General features: G+C 37.7%; 1 protein-coding gene across 1 annotated transcript; it reads right to left on the bottom strand.

The window, feature by feature from the left end:
• Nucleotides 1–13,889: 13,889 nt before the first annotated feature.
• Nucleotides 13,890–14,937, bottom strand: LOC103712725 (uncharacterized). Its single transcript, XM_008799332.6, has one exon. The coding sequence runs from the start codon at nucleotides 14,875–14,877 to the stop codon at nucleotides 14,071–14,073; it is 807 nt and encodes a 268-aa protein (XP_008797554.2). The 5' UTR covers nucleotides 14,878–14,937; the 3' UTR covers nucleotides 13,890–14,070.
• Nucleotides 14,938–19,170: the final 4,233 nt, after the last annotated feature.

The following is a 19,170-nucleotide window of genomic DNA, read 5'->3' as shown; positions in this document are numbered from 1 at the left end:
TGGGTCACCGAGGGGCGTGGGAGCTCAATGTCTGCGGACATCTTCTCACCTTATTGGAGGTCTTCAAATCCGTCTTATGCTTCACCAATTCTTCCACCAATACTCCACCATATTGATCTTAATATTATTTATTTGTCAGCTCCGTCTCTTCCTTCACCGAGACAATGTTCACATTTACATCTGGCATTTTCCGCTACTCTATTTGTGCACTTTGTTTCACATCATCACCAATGCCGCATAATGTATCATTTTTTAGCAATGTAGCAATCTTTGTAACCTCAAACCACACCATGACTGAGAAAATAATTATAGAAAGGAAAATCTTTTTGCCCACCTATTTTTCTTGGTGAAGGCAAAGAGCTAGGAGACATGACAACAAAAAAATTATGGCCTACCGACAACAAAAAATTAATAATTATGGTCATATTGAAGACAAAGAGATGGTTATATTGAAGAATATATGGGACAGTGTCTCATTGGTATAGATAAACATAAGATGATACTTCACCACACCATTCTCCAGTTCGAGCTTAACCATTAAAATAGAAGAAGCCGTCGGTACAGATATTTTATTATGCAAACTAGCTTGAATCCCGTTCAATCCATAAATACTTGCAATCTCATCTCCAACTGAGACCACTCGACCAATCTCATCCACTTGAAAAATCGCGTTAAAGTTGGTCACTCTACTTTCTAATAGAGTTAGTGGGACCCTCTTTTGTCTGATTATAGTGGTAAGGTCCCGCTGAGTTCTTACTTTTTCATATCTAAAATTCGATTCATCCGATTACTACAGAGATGAACCCAACCCGAAATATGAATCGTGAAAGAAAATACCTATTTAACCGTAAAAGACATGTTCTAATTCCTCTCTTAGGGTGTCTTATAGCTACGTGGCAAGAGCTCTCTCTTCCAGATCCCTTCTTAAGTGGGTTGACTATAGAGATCCGTAAACTTAAATGAGCAACATGAAAACTTTACCAAAAGCTTGATGACCTAGCGGGAGAGCTCTCCATTCCTCGTTCTCCTATAATTGGATTCTATGGAATCACAAGAATCCTTAAAAAGGATTCCAACTGGGACCAATAAGAAGTAGTATAGGAATATTCACCTGTTGTCCTTGACTATGCCTTTCGGCCTAATCTTAAGCCCCGACTCACCCTCCGTGGACGAACCTTCCGGAGGAACCCTTAAATTTTTGGACATTGAATTTTCACCAATGTTTTATAACTATGCGCCTAAATTACCTCATTTCCTCTTAGCCTCATCTTCTTTTCTCTTTCACAGTGAGTTGAGGCGTTGTATGTTCAGTGCCATTTCAGTACGTTGTTGTGGAGCCAAACAAAGTAAGGGAAGGCAATCGATAATAGTCAGCTGGCAGTTCGGTTCGGTGGAAGAAGCTGTAAGAGTTATCGGCAGTAATAGGCACTTCAATGAAGCACCGGCAGTAGAGTCATCATTAGTGGATATAACACCAACAACAACAGTAGATCCAGAGGCAGACAAATTGATAAGTTTGGCATTCCCGGCCCACCAAGCGAAACTAGTAGTTTCTTGGTCATGACTAGTTAAAGTTTAAGTTCCATTAAAGAGCATTTCCACAGGATAAAACCTCCTCGGAGAATATAAGATTTTCATGAGGCTGATCCTGAGCCGCCATCTAAGCACAAATACTTTCTTGTAAAGGAAAAATGAGCTAGCTTAGCTAGTTTGGACCTGCGTGAATCAATTCAGTGAAGTAAAATTAAGTTAAGGTTTTTTCAAGCCTTGCCGATAGGTGGCTCGTGGCTCGCTTAGTTCGCTAAAAATAGTAAAAACAAATTGATCTCAACCCCATTTTTCGTATTTTATTTGGTTCATTTTATACCTTATCTGATTCAAATGAATAATTGTAAATCAATATAATGTAGTACTTGGGGGGAAATTCGTATATTGCATCCACTTGACTTTATGAAATTGATGGAAAAGAAAAATTCTCGAACCTATCCTTTGACAGCTTTTTATTTACATATTCAATATAGATTTTTATCAGCAATAGAACCTATTTGGCGAGCCTCCCTGACAGAACTGGCCGAGTCATCAGAAATTTAAGCGGATCGGCTTTAGAGATGGGCCAAATTTTTTGAGCCAAGCCAGGAGATAATGTTTCAGCTTTTTTACAGTGAAGATCAAGGCCAGGCAGGTTTAGAAAAAAAGAAGATCAATACAAGATTACTTTCCAAACAATATTGAAGAGTGTTTTAGATTCAAGATCCACGTAAGAATAGAAAACAACCATGCTTGGTGGTCATGCTCTTAGGTAAGCCACTGGCTTTAGATCTGCCTTGGCCAATCGGAACCGATAGAAGCGAAGGTGCAAAACCAACTATCTCTTCTTATCATGAGAAGCACGACTGGTCTCGAAATGAGTGATGTGCTCGACTAGGTCTTCGGTCCCATCGTAGATTCGTCACTGGGGCATAACAACATTTAAAGAAAAACGGACGAATGCAGTGGTAGCGGGGGCGAGGTACTTCTAAAGAAGAAGATAGGCCTTGTCGAAATCGAGCTCCAAAGGCGAAGCCCTAATTTACTAAGAAGGGGCACCTAAAGAAAATAAGAAAAAAAGGGCTATAAGTACTTGTGCGCATACTCTTCTTCTGTGAGATTCCATCCAAATCTGCCACTCACTCGTTGGTTGGTGTTCCATTCTGTTATGTTAGACTATGCCTTCTTTTTCTCATCTTGAAGCAGCAAATCCTAATCCCTTAATGGACTTCTAAATTTCTGAGCTTGAAGCTGCAAACTCAGCCATATATAGGAGCAACTTGGAGAAGAGAAAGTTAAGTAGTTTTTCGAAGGATCTTTTGCAGAAGTAGAGAAGGGAAGAGGTTTGAACCATCAAGTTGAAAGGAAATCGATACTATTTGAGGTATGCCAAAGGTCTTTCAGCGCAACACTTCTCTTGTAACAAAACGGACTTCTATTGAAAGTTTTTTTACCCTTTTGTGGACACACACTGGAGGGTTAAGTAGGGTATTTCTTTACAAAATTGGGCTCAATTTCATATATCGCAATTCAACTAAGATCTCTTCGTTAGTTGGAGGAAGAATCAGTACGAAATGGATTTTTTGAGAAACGTATCAAGAGAGAATTTGATGCTTCACAAGCAATACATTTATAAAATTCAAAGTGGATTCGACCACGGAAATGTTCTGATGTGATCGATTTTTCATAAGAATATTGAATAGTTATAGGTAAACGATTTGTGTGTCTCGGGAAGGGGAGCCCTAAAGAATAGAAGTCAGCCGATCATCCCTATTTCATTCAAGTTGCCAGTACAGTAGTCAAGGGAGTCAGATAAAGAGAAAGGCTTATCGAGCTCGAGTACACCCCTGCCTACATTCATTCTCTTTGCCATTTCAATGCACTTTGAAAGAAGCAACAGAAAAGCAGCCCCTTGGTGTTGAGCACTACTAAAAGAAGCCATTAAACAAGAAGTTAGGGCTATGATGTCACTTTTCTTGCGTATGTATAAGACCAAATCCATTTAATTTCTAAAAAAGACTACTAATCCTTAACTTTTCGAGGAATCCTTCATAAGTGGTTGTGAATAATTGACTTTTTCGATTCTTTCAACCTTAGTTCCATAAGAACAAGTCAAAAAGATTGAGAAATAGAACCATCTAATTTGACTCTTAATTGTGATACTAAAAATGGGCAACCAACTCCAGGGTACGGTCCAAGCTATTTTTTTCCTCTTTTTTTGGGTGGAGTCTGCACAAAGCATTTTGGCCTCAATGCAATTGACTTGCTTTGCTTGCTCTTTGGTCAGCGCCAAAGATGGTGCGATTTGATTTTTTTCTTCCTTGTTTAGACTTCAGTATTATGATAAAGATACATGATTTAGGATAGAAAGAACCAAATTATAGAAATAAACACCAAATTATAGAAATAAACCTACGCTTAGTGAAGGTGAGTTTAAAGATAGAATAATTTCTTTTATCGTGTATCCTCGATTGATGCAGCCTCAGATGCTCAAATTAGACTTGGATCTCTCTCTCGGGCTGGACACCAAATCCATGTATCTTTACCGATTAACCAATTACTTGATGCTGGAGTTGATCCTAAAGAGAAACCACTTCCTAATGAATTTATTTTGAATCAGAACCTTTTGGCTCAACTTTATCCCAGTTTTGCCGAGGGAGCAACCCCCCCTCCCTTCCTTTTTTTTCACCTTGAATTGGTCAAAAATATGCAGAATTCTCGAGTTTTCGTGGAGGATTAGATCCTTTTCTCATTGGCTTGGCTCACTTGGAATGCAAAGCATTCTTTTTGATCTTGTGCTAAGGTACATGGAACACCAACCCAATCTTGACTTGATGAAAAAAAAGAAAAGAAAAATGGCTACCGCATCTGCGCTTTGCTACGATTTGGTGCGGAACTAAAAGCAGCAGAAAGAAAGCTAAAAACACATTTCATGATAGGAATTACAGTGGAATTGTTATTTCTTTATGCCATGGGAATTGCCTTCGAGAAGAATTTCCAGTGGCCTGGTCTTGTTGTGCGAAACTCTACAAGCTTCTTCCAACAGAACAGTCGACCTCTTCTCATCGTCAACTGGATTGGCTGTCCCCAACTTCTCCTCCCAATCTCAACAAGGTGTTCCAGTATTCCAATGGCATCGTTCAGCCCGCGCCAAAGTAATGTTAGAACGAAAGATGCACTGTATATTTCTGCTGACCAACTTATTAACACCCATTCTTCTATGAGAAATGCTTATTATACATATCCAAATGCACGCGTGCCAGAGTCTCAATGTCTCATGCCACTATAGTTGGGTCAGGCTGCTAGGATTCATAAATTGCTAGCCTCAACTCAGTTTTATTTGTTATGATACCATGATTACTACATGTGATCTTCTTCTTGTTTTTTTTTTTTTTTGGATACCTACTACATGTGAATCATTCAGGAGTTACCTGTTATATGGTTCCAATACATCAACAGGTCTCCTTCCTTTCTTAGCATTGAATATGCAATATATTTTACAATGCTGGAATACATACAAGATCTATGGAGGATCTGTTAAGACTGTCTGTGGCAACTTGTTCAAAGAAGAGTGTTTGTGGATTAGCATAGAGCATAGACTGCTAATGGTGCATCGGCCTGAATATGTTAAATCCAACAATCAATAAATATATAAAGCTTTCTATTCCTTATCTCCATCTCAGCCTCTCCCTTGGAAGATGATGAATGGAAGTACATGATCTCGAGGCATTCATCCACCACAAATTGCTGACCATTTTATCTGCTGTAGCCGAATGCGTTCACTAGATTTTTTTTCTTATCAGCGCCTGTTATGCTTAACAGAAAGAACAAAAAATGTTCTCATACGTTATGAATGTATTTGCAAGATTTACAGTTGACTGAAGCTACTGATACAAATTGGTTGTGTGGTAACCCTTTCTTACCTTCTTGTAAACTAGGTGACATCTTGGAGATTATGGACTCTTTGTGCCCATTCATGCTCTAATGACCTAGCCAATTTGATTGGGCTGGAATGGGGCTTACGTTGGGCTCAGCCTGGAAAAGGGAGTATTCTCCTTGCTGGATCTACATGCAGCATAAACATTCTGCAGCGAAGAGGCACATTCCTTTGGATAAAGAGACATGAATAACAACACTTTTTTTCCACATAACCAGCAGTACACCTCCTTGGATGGAAGGGATACAGTATATCTTCTCAAAGTCTATCCATCTAGTCTAATAGAACCTGTCGATATAGTAGCATTGTATTGCAAGCTATCTACTAGTTGCGATCCCCATGCAAATGGTTCTTTATCCATGAATGTACCGGATGAATTGCATATGGTAATATTATCACCTTCACTGAGTTGAAATTATCGACATATAATTGCACAAACAAAAATCATGCATTGTTATTCTTGTCAAATTCCAATGCAGCAATCCTGCAAAATAGCGGCGGCATAATATGAATGAAGCCCATACTATTAGATATTGCGTTTGTGTTCTACTTTTATTTTCAAAAACCTAAGAAGAGAAATGAACTAGGCCAGAGAACATATTTGACGAAATCTTACATAATACATATATACATATATACGTATATATATATATATATATATATATATATATATATATATATATATATTTAAAGTATTTTTAAAATATTTAGAGATTTTGATAAGAAATATTTTTTTGGAAAAAAAAAGTGAAAATAAAAGCAAGGACTGATAATTTTTTTTTGCAAAATGCTATCTCGAGCATCAATCTTCATTTGGTATTTTCCTAATTTGTAGGGAAAAAAACATATTAAACAAAACCTCGATTATTTTTTATATTCTTTCAAAAAATAATAATGGGAGCCAAACCAATTATTTTTATAGAAGCAGAGGATGGAATAACCATAATTCTCGAGAAAGATCACGCAAGAATTAGGTAGGGAGCATCCTTCCAATTTACAAAGAACTGCAACCACTGAGTTGACCAGGCTATTCACTATTATCTTTCACATGGACACTGTCCCCCCCTTCCCTTACCCCCACGCCTACGCATTAACATTAAATTGTGGAGCCACCACCTTCTCTGGCCCCGGTGAATGCATGAACCCAGTTAATGTAGTTATAGACTTCGAAGTGACTTGTGACAAGAGGAGGCTTTCCAACATACCCTTCACCAGAAGCACAAACCAATCGACACTGTTTGATGGTCATCGAAATCACTTGTGAGAAGAGGATTTCAAACCTCACCTTCGCTTCAAGGCATGCCCATGTTTAGAAAAGAAGAAAGAGAGTAGATAAATAGGTGTGGACCCAAGCATAGCTGGAGAGGACGGAGGCCAATAAATCAGAGGGGGCTAATTTCTCTCGGGGCCCCAGTCATTGCCTTGGACGGGCTTTCTTCTGCTCATTCTCATATTGCAGTCTCAACCACCAAATGGTATGGTAGCCAATGCATCTCTATCCCTGCCCCTCCTTTTTTAATGTTTAAGGGCTTTTAGAACTCTTAGGATAGAGGAAAGGACACTACCTTCTACTCCTACCTTTCCCACCTGCTACCTTTGAATAAGGGATGGCACTATACGTTATCTCTTTCCCGTTTTTCCGCCCAAATGTGACTTAAAAACTCCTGTCCGTCTTAGAAAGCCCGCCACGTTCAAGATTAAGCTTGTCTATATATGTAGCCAAACTTTGGGCTTTAATTGCTGACTCCAGCTGCATTCATTCAACTAATGCATGCATGTTGTCACAACACTGTTGATGTTGGCCCCCCTTGCCGCAGTTCTTGATGGTCCCGACCATTAATTACAATAATTTAATCCGCCTAATGATTTCATAAAAAATTCTTTCCCACATTTAGAATGATTTTCTACCTTAAAGATATAAATGTGTCACCTTGGGCTACTGGTATGCACACACTCTGCATTAAATTCTTATTTGGACTTTGAGTGACACGAAAAAAGCTTTGAAAACCAAAATCAACTAATTGGTGTAAAGATTGGCGGTTATGATTATGGTTATTAACACTTAATACAGGCTAATACCGGCATAAGTTTGCACATATGCCCAATCTAATCATGTCCGATCATCTAAGGCTCTATTTGGAGGAGCTGTTGGCAGTAGAGCTGTTAGAAGTAGAGCTGTTGGAAGTAGAACTGTCTGAAGTAGAGCTGTTATAAAAAGTTGTTTGCTGTTTGGTAACTACATTCGTAAAGTGCTGTGGTACTTTGTTTTGTGTTTGGTAAACAAACTAAGAAAGTACTTTTGTATGACAAAATTACCATAAAGGACATTGCATAGTATTATACAACAGAACATTATAAAACATAACATAAATTAATACATAAATATACGACATAGTATAATATTATTGTAATATAAAATAATATTATGTTGATATAGCATAATAATGATATAATTATTAGAGTAAATTAATATTTGGTAATATAACATAATATTAAATTATTTAACATAACATATTAATGTATTATGATATAATGTAATATATATTATATTTATAGTATAATACAATAATAAAAGTATAAACTATTATAATTATTAGTATAAATTAATTTCTCATAATATAACATAATATTAAATTATTTAAAATAACATATTAATGTATTATAATGTAATGTAATATAATACAATATTTATAGTATAATACAATAATAAAGGTATAAAATATTATAATTATTATTATAAATTAATTTTTCATAATATAACATAATATTAAATTATTTAAAATAACATATTAATGTATTATAATGTAATGTAATATAATATAATATTTATAGTATAATACAATAATAAAGTTATAAAATATTATAATTATTAGTATAAATTAATTTTCATAATATAACATAATATTAAATTATTTAACATAACATATTAATGTATTATGATATAATATAATATGATATTATATTTATAGTATAATACAAAAATAAAGGTATAAAATATTATAATTATTAGTATAAATTAATTTTCCATAATATAACATAATATTAAATTATTTAACATACATATTAATGTATTATGATATAATATAATATGATATTATATTTATAGTATAACACAAAAATAAAGGTATAAAATATTATAATTATTAGTATAAAATAATTTTTCATAATAATTTTTCATAATTTTCCATAAAATAATTTTCCGCGGTCCAGGGGCTCTTCTTCGTGGTCCACGCTCGAGGAGGACCTCAGTGTGGGCCGCGAGGTTGATGATAAAAAAAACAATAGATTGATTTTGGAAGGTATGGAAAAGGATTAAATTTTTTTTTCTAAAATGTGGTTCAAGATATGCATACAAAAATTGAAAAGAAAAATACATTTTCTTATGGAAGGGAGTCTGACGGCTAGGGTTCTTGGCTCCAGCAGATTTTTAGGTTTATAAAAGGACAAACTATGTAATTATGTTATTTTAATATGGACATTTTTGTCAAAAATACAGCTTTCCGAAAAAGCTGAAACAGCTTCCTCCCAAAAGCTCCAAATTAGAGCTTCCTTCCAAAAGCTGTTTTCAGCTTCCCGCAAAAGCTGAAACAGCTTTTTGAAAAATTTACCAAACACAGTTTTTCATCTAAAAATACTTTTGGAGGGCCAGAAAGTACTCCAAAAGCTCCCCAAACAGGGCTTAAGTCATCTTTATGAACTTGGTGGTGTATTTAACTATCGAGCAAATTGGGGGTACATCAAGGTGTAGTTGGAGACATACAATGGTACTATAAAAGTACATGATTTTGATCTATAAAGCTTTATCCATGTTTCTATTACAAATTTTCCAGCTACCAGGTCGCCATGTCCTCATGCAATGTACCAAAATTTTGGTTATGAATGGTGGGAAAGGAAGAAAAAGCACATTTTTGGTGGAAAGACCATTAATAGTACACTAAAGTGCGATTATGATTCCTAGTGGATAACGATGAACTGAACCTTTAATTATACAGTTGCAACATAGGGAATCTCTTAAAATTATATCGAGGATTCTAGCTAAAGCGACCGCAGTGAGCTCTAATATGGTGATTCATGTTAATGGGGGTGGCACTGACAAGGAGAATAAATTCTAAGTGATCTACAAGGACATATTTAATCAATAATTCATACAATCCATGGGAATAGGTGCTGGATATGCCATTGATGACAGGATGTCTGAGACAGCGGTTTAGAGATTCTCTGGAGAGAGGTAAGATTTTTGTCTAAAATATCGAGAGAATATATGCTTTCTGATGCTTTTTGCCGCCAATTTAAAGTATGGAAAGGGCATTGCAAAGCCATTCACTGCTGAGTAAGAAAACAGAATCTGTGATCAGAATATAGCCTTGTCTAAATAATCTAACTTTATAATTTTTTAATCAGCATATACGCCACTTGTTTAACCAAATTAGGAGTCATTGGATATCAACCACACGCAGTTGATTCGCAATGGCCTCTCCAAGAGTACATGGTTAAATGCACGATCAAAGAGCAAAAAATCTTGACCATTAGATGGCTTGTCGGTAGTGGCAATTTACTCCATTCCATCCGTTATCCAATCTGACCTAATTTTAATGGGATGGGTTTTACTCGATCTGCAACGGATCCATGACGGATATGAGTAACAATAAAATCTACTACGAACCCGACTTGGATTTATATAAATTTTCAAAAATAAATTCTCAAGACAAAAAAAATTGATTTGTATGCAAAAAAATAACTGATTGTTGTATGCAAAAAAAATTATATAGAAATCTTCACATATTAATAAGGTCATCATTCGAGAACACATATTAATAAGCTCCGCGATAAGAGATAGATGAGCCAGTTGAAATAAATAATCATAAGATTGTATATGGGCCAAGACCCTTATTTCTGATCTAGTAACAGAATTTCTTCTACTCATTGCTTTAATCACCGCTGTTGACATGGGGTCCGGAGAATGTGAAGTCCTAGTTTTCTGTTGAAGTGAGTGGGGAACCATCTGAGGCCATGAAGGCTGAAGCTTATCAGAACAGAGCTCGGAGTTGTTAAAGGCTTGGAGATGAGAGGTGTCATTGTTTTGGGAAGATAAAGCCAAACGTTCTCGTGCTTTCAGGGCTCAAAATGTTTCTCTATAAGGGCATGCTAATAAAATTTGTTCGTTGATGGCAAACCATGACATTAGCGACACGGCAAATGAATAACCAAATCTTGGAGATTCTGATGTCCCTAAGAATGAGGAAGATATCTAGGATATATGGCAGAAAAGTTGCTGAAATTTGACATCTCGTGGAACAACCGGGTGCGGCCAAATGTGTTTTTAATCCATAGTGGCTGTCGGATTCCGTATTTGTTAGATCTTCCAAATGTTTATTACCTTTGCCTTCTATTCTGGACAATCTAGTGGTCAAAAGGTTGCCTAAACCTTGAGCCGACAAGCCCTGTTTCAGTTGCATGGAACCAGTTTTATGCATTAAAGTATGATCCAACTAAATCGAAGTATTGATTTGTGTCGAATTACCGCCAAAAGGCACGTTAAACGAACTGGGAACCTTCCTGGATTCTAAACGATCAGCAAGGTTTGGATCTAGGTGGATTTGCTGATATTGGGTAGTTGATCTTGTTCTAACATTGAGGAACAGTAAGAATACACAAGATAAATGATTGGAAAAGTAAAGAGCAATGAGTTAACAGCAGAATATTGTGACCTTTATCCGCCAGCTACCGGCTAAGGGCACCTTCAATAGAAACGAGCTTGGGAAAGTAGAATAATCTCTCCATCGATGGATAAGTGTGTCACAGCTATACTCCAAGGCGTAAATTAACGGATCAAATGGACCTCCAGTGTTATGGAGAAACAACTCATTATGGAGTACATGCAAAAGACCAGAAAGTCTGCAAAGGCCATATCTGTTTGCACCCATCACTAAATTAAAGAGCACTAGTCAGCGTTTGTAGTCCAACGGTTAGGATAATTGCATTCCAAGCAATAGATCCGGGTTCGACTCTCGGCAAATGCAAATTTGTTTCCACTACTGTGCGACGGCATTCGACGACTGTTGAAGGAGTGTTGTACCTTACAGGTTGTGCACGTGCTTCGTGAAACGAATAAAGATATTGATTGGGTCGGTTTTTTTTTTCTTTTTGCTAAGGCGGGCAAGTTAGAAGACTACACGAGTACGGACACACCTAATAAAATCAAAAAACAACACATCCCAAAATGCCCTAGGCAACTCATCATCCCGGGTTCACAATGTACCGCCAGAGTGATTAGCCATATAAGCAGCTACCCAGTCTACAGTACTATTGGCCTTCCTAAAAGCGTGCTTGGCCTGAAATGCCACTCCGTTTCCGGCCATCGACCAAATGTCCCGAAGCAAGGGATAGTCCCCGCCCAAACCACTCCATGATGATAGAGTCGGCCCGCAATACGCGGTGAGCGTAGCGAATGTTCACTCAAGCCGCTCGCAACTCGGCTCCGAGAGCGGTCGTGTAAGAGAGCTGACAGCCACCAGCAACCACCACCCTCAAGCACGAGTCTCTGATAATAAAGCCTGCGCCCCTCTGTCCCCACTATCCACAACCGACCCGTCAAAGTTAATCTTGAGAAAACTCGGGGGTGGGGGCCCCCAGGTGAAGAACACCGTCTGTGGCGCTTCCTGAGTAAAAGGAGAGTCCTACATGTCCCAAGCTGTCAAAGGCCTGCCCACACGGGTACCTCAAATAAGCTCCGTTGCCTGTGCTCGGCCCCGCTCAAACGAGAATCTTGAGGACAGGCTGTGCTTACTGAAGATCTGAGCATTTCTAGCCAGCCAAATATGGTGGGCAATACAAGTGGCTCCAAACGCCAAATGGCGTAGCTGGAGGCTACCAGACCACCGTCAGATAGCCTGACGAACTGGTCCTTCTAGCCTCAGGCACCCTATGGGAGCCCCGACAACCGCCAGGCCTCCTCGCCCACCTACAACGAAAGAGCATATGATCGATGGCTGTGCTCATATGAGATTAGTGTGAGCAGTCGATGTACCCAAAAAAAAAAGAACCAAAATATGCACAGGGTCCTTACTTTCTTTCTCATTGACCCTCAGTATCTAATGAGCATATCTGTTTAGTATGGGGAGGGAGAGAGAAAGTGAAGAAACAAAGTTCTTTTAGGAAACGTGTATTGGAGAAAGAAAGGTGGTGGTAGTTTAATTTACAAGCAAAGAAAATAGCATGCGTAGCAAAAAGCTTTTCCTTGGCCACCCCATTTATACTCTTTTTCGGTGGAGATAATTATGTGAATCCAAGTAGTGCAACCAAAAGAAAAGAATTAATTTTTTGAGACACTTTTAATATCCAAAGTAGTTTTTATCTTGGTGATTAGTGAATCATCATAGCGATCAGTCAAACTATATAAATGATAGAGACATGTCATGATTATCCAAATAGTTAAAAGGCTAAGCTGAACAAGCACCAAAAAAAAATTAAAAAAAAACTATGCATGACTCGGCATCAACTAATATTGCAGTACAGCAAGTAATAAACAATCACATGTTCCATAATTACATGCATGATAAGAAAAGAAATATTTCAGAATAATGATCAGCTGGGTTAAGTGAATGCATTATTCTATTGAAATGGAAAAAAGAAAAGAGCACTCTAATGGGAAGAGAGAATACCAAACCATTAGGGAGATATAGTGGGGTGAGTGTTTCATGTCCCTTGGAACTTACGGGACACCAAAAACAAAACTAATTGCGATATCAAGGATTTTTTTTGGTATTAAATGAACCATAATTACTAAATGATGCATTAATGACTTCCTCATCTACCTTTAGATCCAATCGGCTCCTTCTGGTTACTATTTTCTTGGAATTTAGTAATAGACAAGAAAAGGGACAGTTTTGGAGCTCTTGGGAGCAAGAAAATGGAATGGACCCATGGAGCGAGAGACACATTCCTAGCTCATGCGTTTCATTACCCAACTCTATGAAATCAAAAGAAGAATCCGTGACAGAAAAGAGAATTGCATGTGGGGTTAGCAGGGAATATATGAACAAAACCAAAAGGAATATGGAACCCATCACTTTCTCTTGCTTGCTCTTCCTTTTCTCTCTTACTCAACCACGACCACGGACTCGTGTGCCACAAGCCACTCCCATTCCTAATTAATAGACGCAAATCCATGCAATAATAACAATTAATATAACTACAGCTACACCTTAAACCACCAGTCATTTGATATAGAGCTCGATGGGACCCAAATTTCAAAGTTTTGAGACGCCATGCCACAACCTTCATTTGTGCAAGCTTAGCATCATATCCTCTGCAACTAGATGACAGAAATTTGAATACAAGTAGCGGGTTCTTTAATAGCCTACTAAATAGCTTTTAAATATAAAAAGATCAGGAATTTACGAAGATATCCACCGACGAATCCAGATTAGTACTAATGAACAAGGGCAATTTCGCTCATTTCATCATCACTCCAGCACGGTAATGTACAGAAGGTACAGATTTATCGGAAAAAGAAAAAAAGAAAGAAAGAAAAGAGAGAGGAAATTAAAAAAAAGGGTTAAAATCCCCCCCTTTTTTTTTCTCAGAGATTATTTTATATAATTTTGTCAGTTTAAAATATTAGGTTCTGATGATCCTGCGGAGGTGATTAGTGGGTGTGGTCCTTCGGCGGAGACGATTGCCATCGATTCCTCGAGATGAAACCTCGTCTGCTTCGCGATGAACGCCTCTATCATGCACCGGAACTCCTCCGCGTCGTCGGCGCTCGTCTCCCGCTCATCCTCCTCCGACGCCGGCGCCGCTGGAGGTGGCGGCGGGGGCTTCGCTCCCTTCGGCCCAACATCCGACTCCGAGCGCCGGAGCTCCGGCGATTTCCGCCGGTGCTTGATCTTCTCCGACCGGCTCCTCCGGCACGTGCGGGTCTCCGTGCACACCATCTTGTCCTCGAACACGACCTCCTCCGGCGCCGCCAGCGTCGGCGGCGGCGGCGGGGGGAAATCGATCCGACCGCGGGTCTCCAGGAACTGGTCGTGGATGTCGCCGCCGACGCCGTCGGTGGATGAGGACAGCTGGCGGGACTTGACGAATAGGACAAGGATGATGGTGTTGCCGAGAATGAAGACGAAGCAGGGACTGAGGAGGACGCCGGCGAGGCGGCGGAGGAAGTCGCCGGAGAGGCGGGCGGCGGCTGGAAGGCGCGCGGAGGACCAGGAGAGGAGGAGGAGGGCGGCGAAGACCTCGAGGAGGCGGAAGAGCTTCGCGATCTTCTTGAGGCGGCGGTAGCGCCGCATCGCGGTCTCCTTCTCCGCCTTCACGGGGTCCATGGCCGGATCGGACAGTGGAGGGAAGATCAAGAGGGAGGACGGCGAGGTCGGATTCTCTGCGGTAAGCGTGTGGAGTTCGAAATATGGCATAGGAGGAGGAGAAGGGAGGGAAGAGCGTGAGAAGTGGAAGAAAGAGTGAGCTCCCTGCGAGAGCATAGCTCTCCTTTTTATAAGAGGAACAAGTTGCCATTGTTTTCTTTTTCATTTGAAAATTCAGGAGTGCAGGCACCTCCTGTGAGCTTACCTCTTGATTTCTGAGATATTGGTTTGTTCATTTTATATATTTATCCTCGCATATATAAAAATTACTATTTTTATATACATATACCCTTTAAATCATTCAGTTTTTATATAAAGAACCCTGCCATTAGATTTTTCGATTTATGGTGTTAATAAATAACTATTTTTAAGTATAAAATAATCTTATTATCCTCTTGCATTAATATTCTTAAAAATTTTATTTAAAAATACAGCTTTTTTCCAACGAAATTGAATGTTCATTTTTTTCAAGGGTATTAACATAAATTGGGGGAGGGTGTAAAATGATACTCAAAATAGTTACTTATTTACAACATTGGCAAAAATTCAAAAGTCAAGATCATCCATGCAAAATATACGATGATTTGAAGGGTATATATGTAAAAAAATAATTTTTTTTGAAGGATAAATATACAATAAGCCATATTTACAAAGGTTATATAAAAAAAACTCTATTTTATTTAACTGTGGATGATCAAGTTCATACTAAGCACAATATCTTTAATTAGCATATATAGAGAGAGAAAGATTTAGATCATTCAAAGATGTCATATAATGTTACATGCTTGATATGTAATTCCTTTGTTTGGCTCCTTATTGGGGTTTATAGAGTACCATTTGAGAAGAGCCAGTATGAAAGTTACAAATCAATTGTCTAACATTTTATGATGAGTAGCATGTAGTTCTAGCACATGTCTAACCTAAAATATGGTTAACCTTGAGTAACTGCACTTTGTGCTAATTTCTTAATTTAATCTATGCTTATATTAAGGCCTAGTGCAGGAAAATAATTCAAGTGATTTAAGCTATATATTGTATGGATGCGTGTGATGTTTGTGAAGGTTGTTTGTTTGTTTAGCATGTACTTTTAATATCATGGCGGCATTGCTTTATGAGACAAGATTTATACTCCAAAAGGATGCCATGTCATGGAAATGGTGCTTGTCACGATGTAAGGCTTACTATCTACTTTATTCCCAAGCCCTTAGTAGTGCTCAATTATACAAAGAGTATTAATGATTGAGATACCCCCTAGCTGTAGAGGGAATAACTTGCATGGTCGCAACAGATTATAATTCTAACCTTAACGTATTCCAGCCTTGCTTGGTTAAGAAAGACTATAACCCTAACCATAATATATCCGAGCCCATTTCTCTTAATTTGTCTGGTTGATCTAGCTAAATTCAGCCTCAATCCAACCTAATCTTACATGATCCCTTTCATTCCAACCTCTTTTTAGCGAATTTATCACCGATCCAACCTAATGCAACCTAATTACACCTGCTACAATGCAAACGAACCAACCAATTTAACCAAATCAGAATTTGATCATGCCAAATCATATTCAGTCATAACTGATCATAACCCATCCAAACTGTTCATAACCTTCCTAACACCTCAATTCTTAATTCAAGTTACCTCATCAATCCCTCGTTAAGCCTAAGATCTAATGGGAAGAAGCTATTCAATCCTTGTATCCTAGCTATTAGATTTAAGGCAATCACTCTCCTCATTCAATCTTGGCCTTAGGGTCTCTTCTCCTTTCATATGGGTACCCCCTCTCTTCTCCAAATTTATAAGAGAAATCGCCTATAAATTAGGCATAAATTGGAAAATCCTAGGAGAACCTCTACCATTTTGAATATACCAAACCCTATCCCTTTTCTCTTTCATTACTCTCCTCCTCTAGCTCTATGAATCTTAAACCTTTGCCTTCCACTAGCAACTCATCAAAGAATGAGAAAGAGCATTTAGGAGTCTTGGTTTGTCTACATTCAGCTTCTTTCTCACTCTTTCTGTTCTTTTTTTTTCTTTCTTTTTATTTACCAGCATGCCTAAAACCTAATAATGAGCTGGAAAATCCTCTTTCCTCTAAGGCCTTCTCATAGGAGGGGTAGTGACGATGCGTCCATAAGCTTTTTTCCACCATTAACATAGATCTTTTCCTTATCTATAGATAGTTTCGTAGCTAGTTACCATAAGTTAGGTTGCCACTCCGAAAATCCTAAGAAGGAAAAGCCCACGATCACCAAAGTGGGCAGTGTCCTTCTCTTGTAACATCTATAAATAAATTTTTTTGTGATTTTCCAATATCTTCTTCGACAAATAGTTTCAAGTATCCTGACTAATTAAGTTGCTTAAAATTTTTAATAAACTAAGCTTTTTTTTGAATAACACATTTCATATTTCAATCATGGATTTTTGCTAAAATATAGGTATTTTAGTTTATTGGACCAATCAACTATCATGTTAGGGCCAAGTTACAAAATGCTCTCCAAAGAATTCTTAAAACATTCTTGAATTTTTATTGGCTATATACTCTAGAGTATTCAAAAATTATTCAATTATTATGCTTATGCTATGGCTTGTCTCCTCTCTCATCTTTCTCTTTTATGAGATTAGTAGTGGGTGTGCCATCATTTGGGGACAAGAAGCAAGAATTATTTGCGTTGAATGCTTGGCAAACACTTCCCAACATTTAAAATATAAAACTCCTCCCTTTTCTTTTAAATCTAGCAGCTTTATTTTCTTCACTTAGTTATACCTTCATAATAGTTTTTGAAATGTCATTAACCAATAATTATCTGGATTCTTAAGTTATCCAATCATTCCACCACATAAATGGGAACCTTTTATAGAATAAGCTAGGGTTTGGAAATTGAATATTGTAAATCCATGGTAAAATAGGTTCGTTTGCAACATTGTGGGATGGTTCAATATAAAATTGTGAACAAGGATATCATACTAAATGCATTGTGGTTGTATGGGCTCCAATATATCTAATTTTCCAATAGCTTTCATCTCATCGATTTGGCCACTTATCTAGTTTATGAATTTCAATTTCGCCACAATTTGATTTTAGAAGAATGTGAAGTAGAAAAGGCAGAGAGAGAGAGAGAGAGAGAGAGAGAGAGAGAGAGAGAGAGAGAGAGAGAGAGAGAGAGAGAAAGGGATTATTGAAGAAGCAGAATGGTTTCTTTGGTTTCCTAGTTCTACTGAATAACTTTGGCCTATTTTGTTGCAAAAATACTAGTATATGTAATCAAATACTAATCACAACACATAATAATGGGTTATTAATTGGTTGCACTCGATCCTTACATTGCACTAGGAGTTAGCCCAACTTTCTCCCAAGGATTATGGACAAAATAAAAGTGGGGGATTTCATTTTGTGTCAGCGCATCAGTGATCTCAAACAAACAACAGTATGGTGCATTATGGGATAAGGAAAGAGAACACTTAGCCTTCTTGCGCTAAAAGTAAAATATTTTTGTACATGACATGTATGTTACTACATTTAATAGTTTCTTTAGATAGTCAGTGATCATGTAATAGTTATGATGAAATATTACTTGTACCTACCATAGTTCTTTTTAGAGCAAACAATGCTCGGCCAAATTATGAACGTAATAGGAGTTCAGGGTCATGATCCAAGGATCATTTTACGTATTTCTTTTATGAATTTATTTCATAAGCAAATCTAATATAATGATTTCACTACTTATGCTTCCTAATTAGTACACATTTGATAAATATAAAAATACAATGATTCTGTGGTAGATGCAATCTTGACTCGGAGGCACAAGAATAACATTTGAAGCTTCTTAGGTGCTCCCCATTATTAACATGTTTTTGAGTTGGATCAGCCAGATTTTATGATTACTTTGCAAAAGTTAGACCAACGTTCAAAAGAAGATAATGATTTTTAAGTCAGTAATCATCGGATTAGTACCAATAATCCTAGGGTCAAGTCCCGGTCTTTATTGTCATATTAAGGCTTCTGGGTTTCTGTTCTTGTCTCTTCCAATCATTGGCTTATTAGTAAGAAACTCCCAAGCTGAAAAAACAAAAAAAAAAAAACCTCTAAACAATCCATCCAACGTAAAACGTTTTTTAAAGTTTCAAGGGTTGTTTGATTAGACGTGCACACGAGTGTTGTGTTCTTTTTACTGATGACGAGACTAGTCAAAGCAACTTACTCCACTACGTAAAGCTACTGTGTAACGGGTGAAGAAGTTACTACCAATTCTATAAACTATAAATAAATAGCGTAGTACAACCCACGAATTTAAAGATTTTATCAAAGTTTAGTGGCTCGGAACTCAAGGTACCAATCGAAGCACT

The sequence above is a fragment of the Phoenix dactylifera genome, chromosome 1 (assembly GCF_051530095.1).
Source record: "Phoenix dactylifera cultivar Ajwa chromosome 1, Ajwa_hap1_PhDact_Kaust_v1.1, whole genome shotgun sequence".
NCBI lineage: Eukaryota > Viridiplantae > Streptophyta > Magnoliopsida > Arecales > Arecaceae > Phoenix > Phoenix dactylifera.
This window is presented reverse-complemented; position numbering and strand designations above follow the sequence as displayed.

Bases quoted from the DNA above. Each gene is read 5' to 3' on its own strand.
- LOC103712725 (XM_008799332.6), bottom strand. From the start codon at position 14,877: ATGCCATATTTCGAACTCCACACGCTTACCGCAGAGAATCCGACCTCG.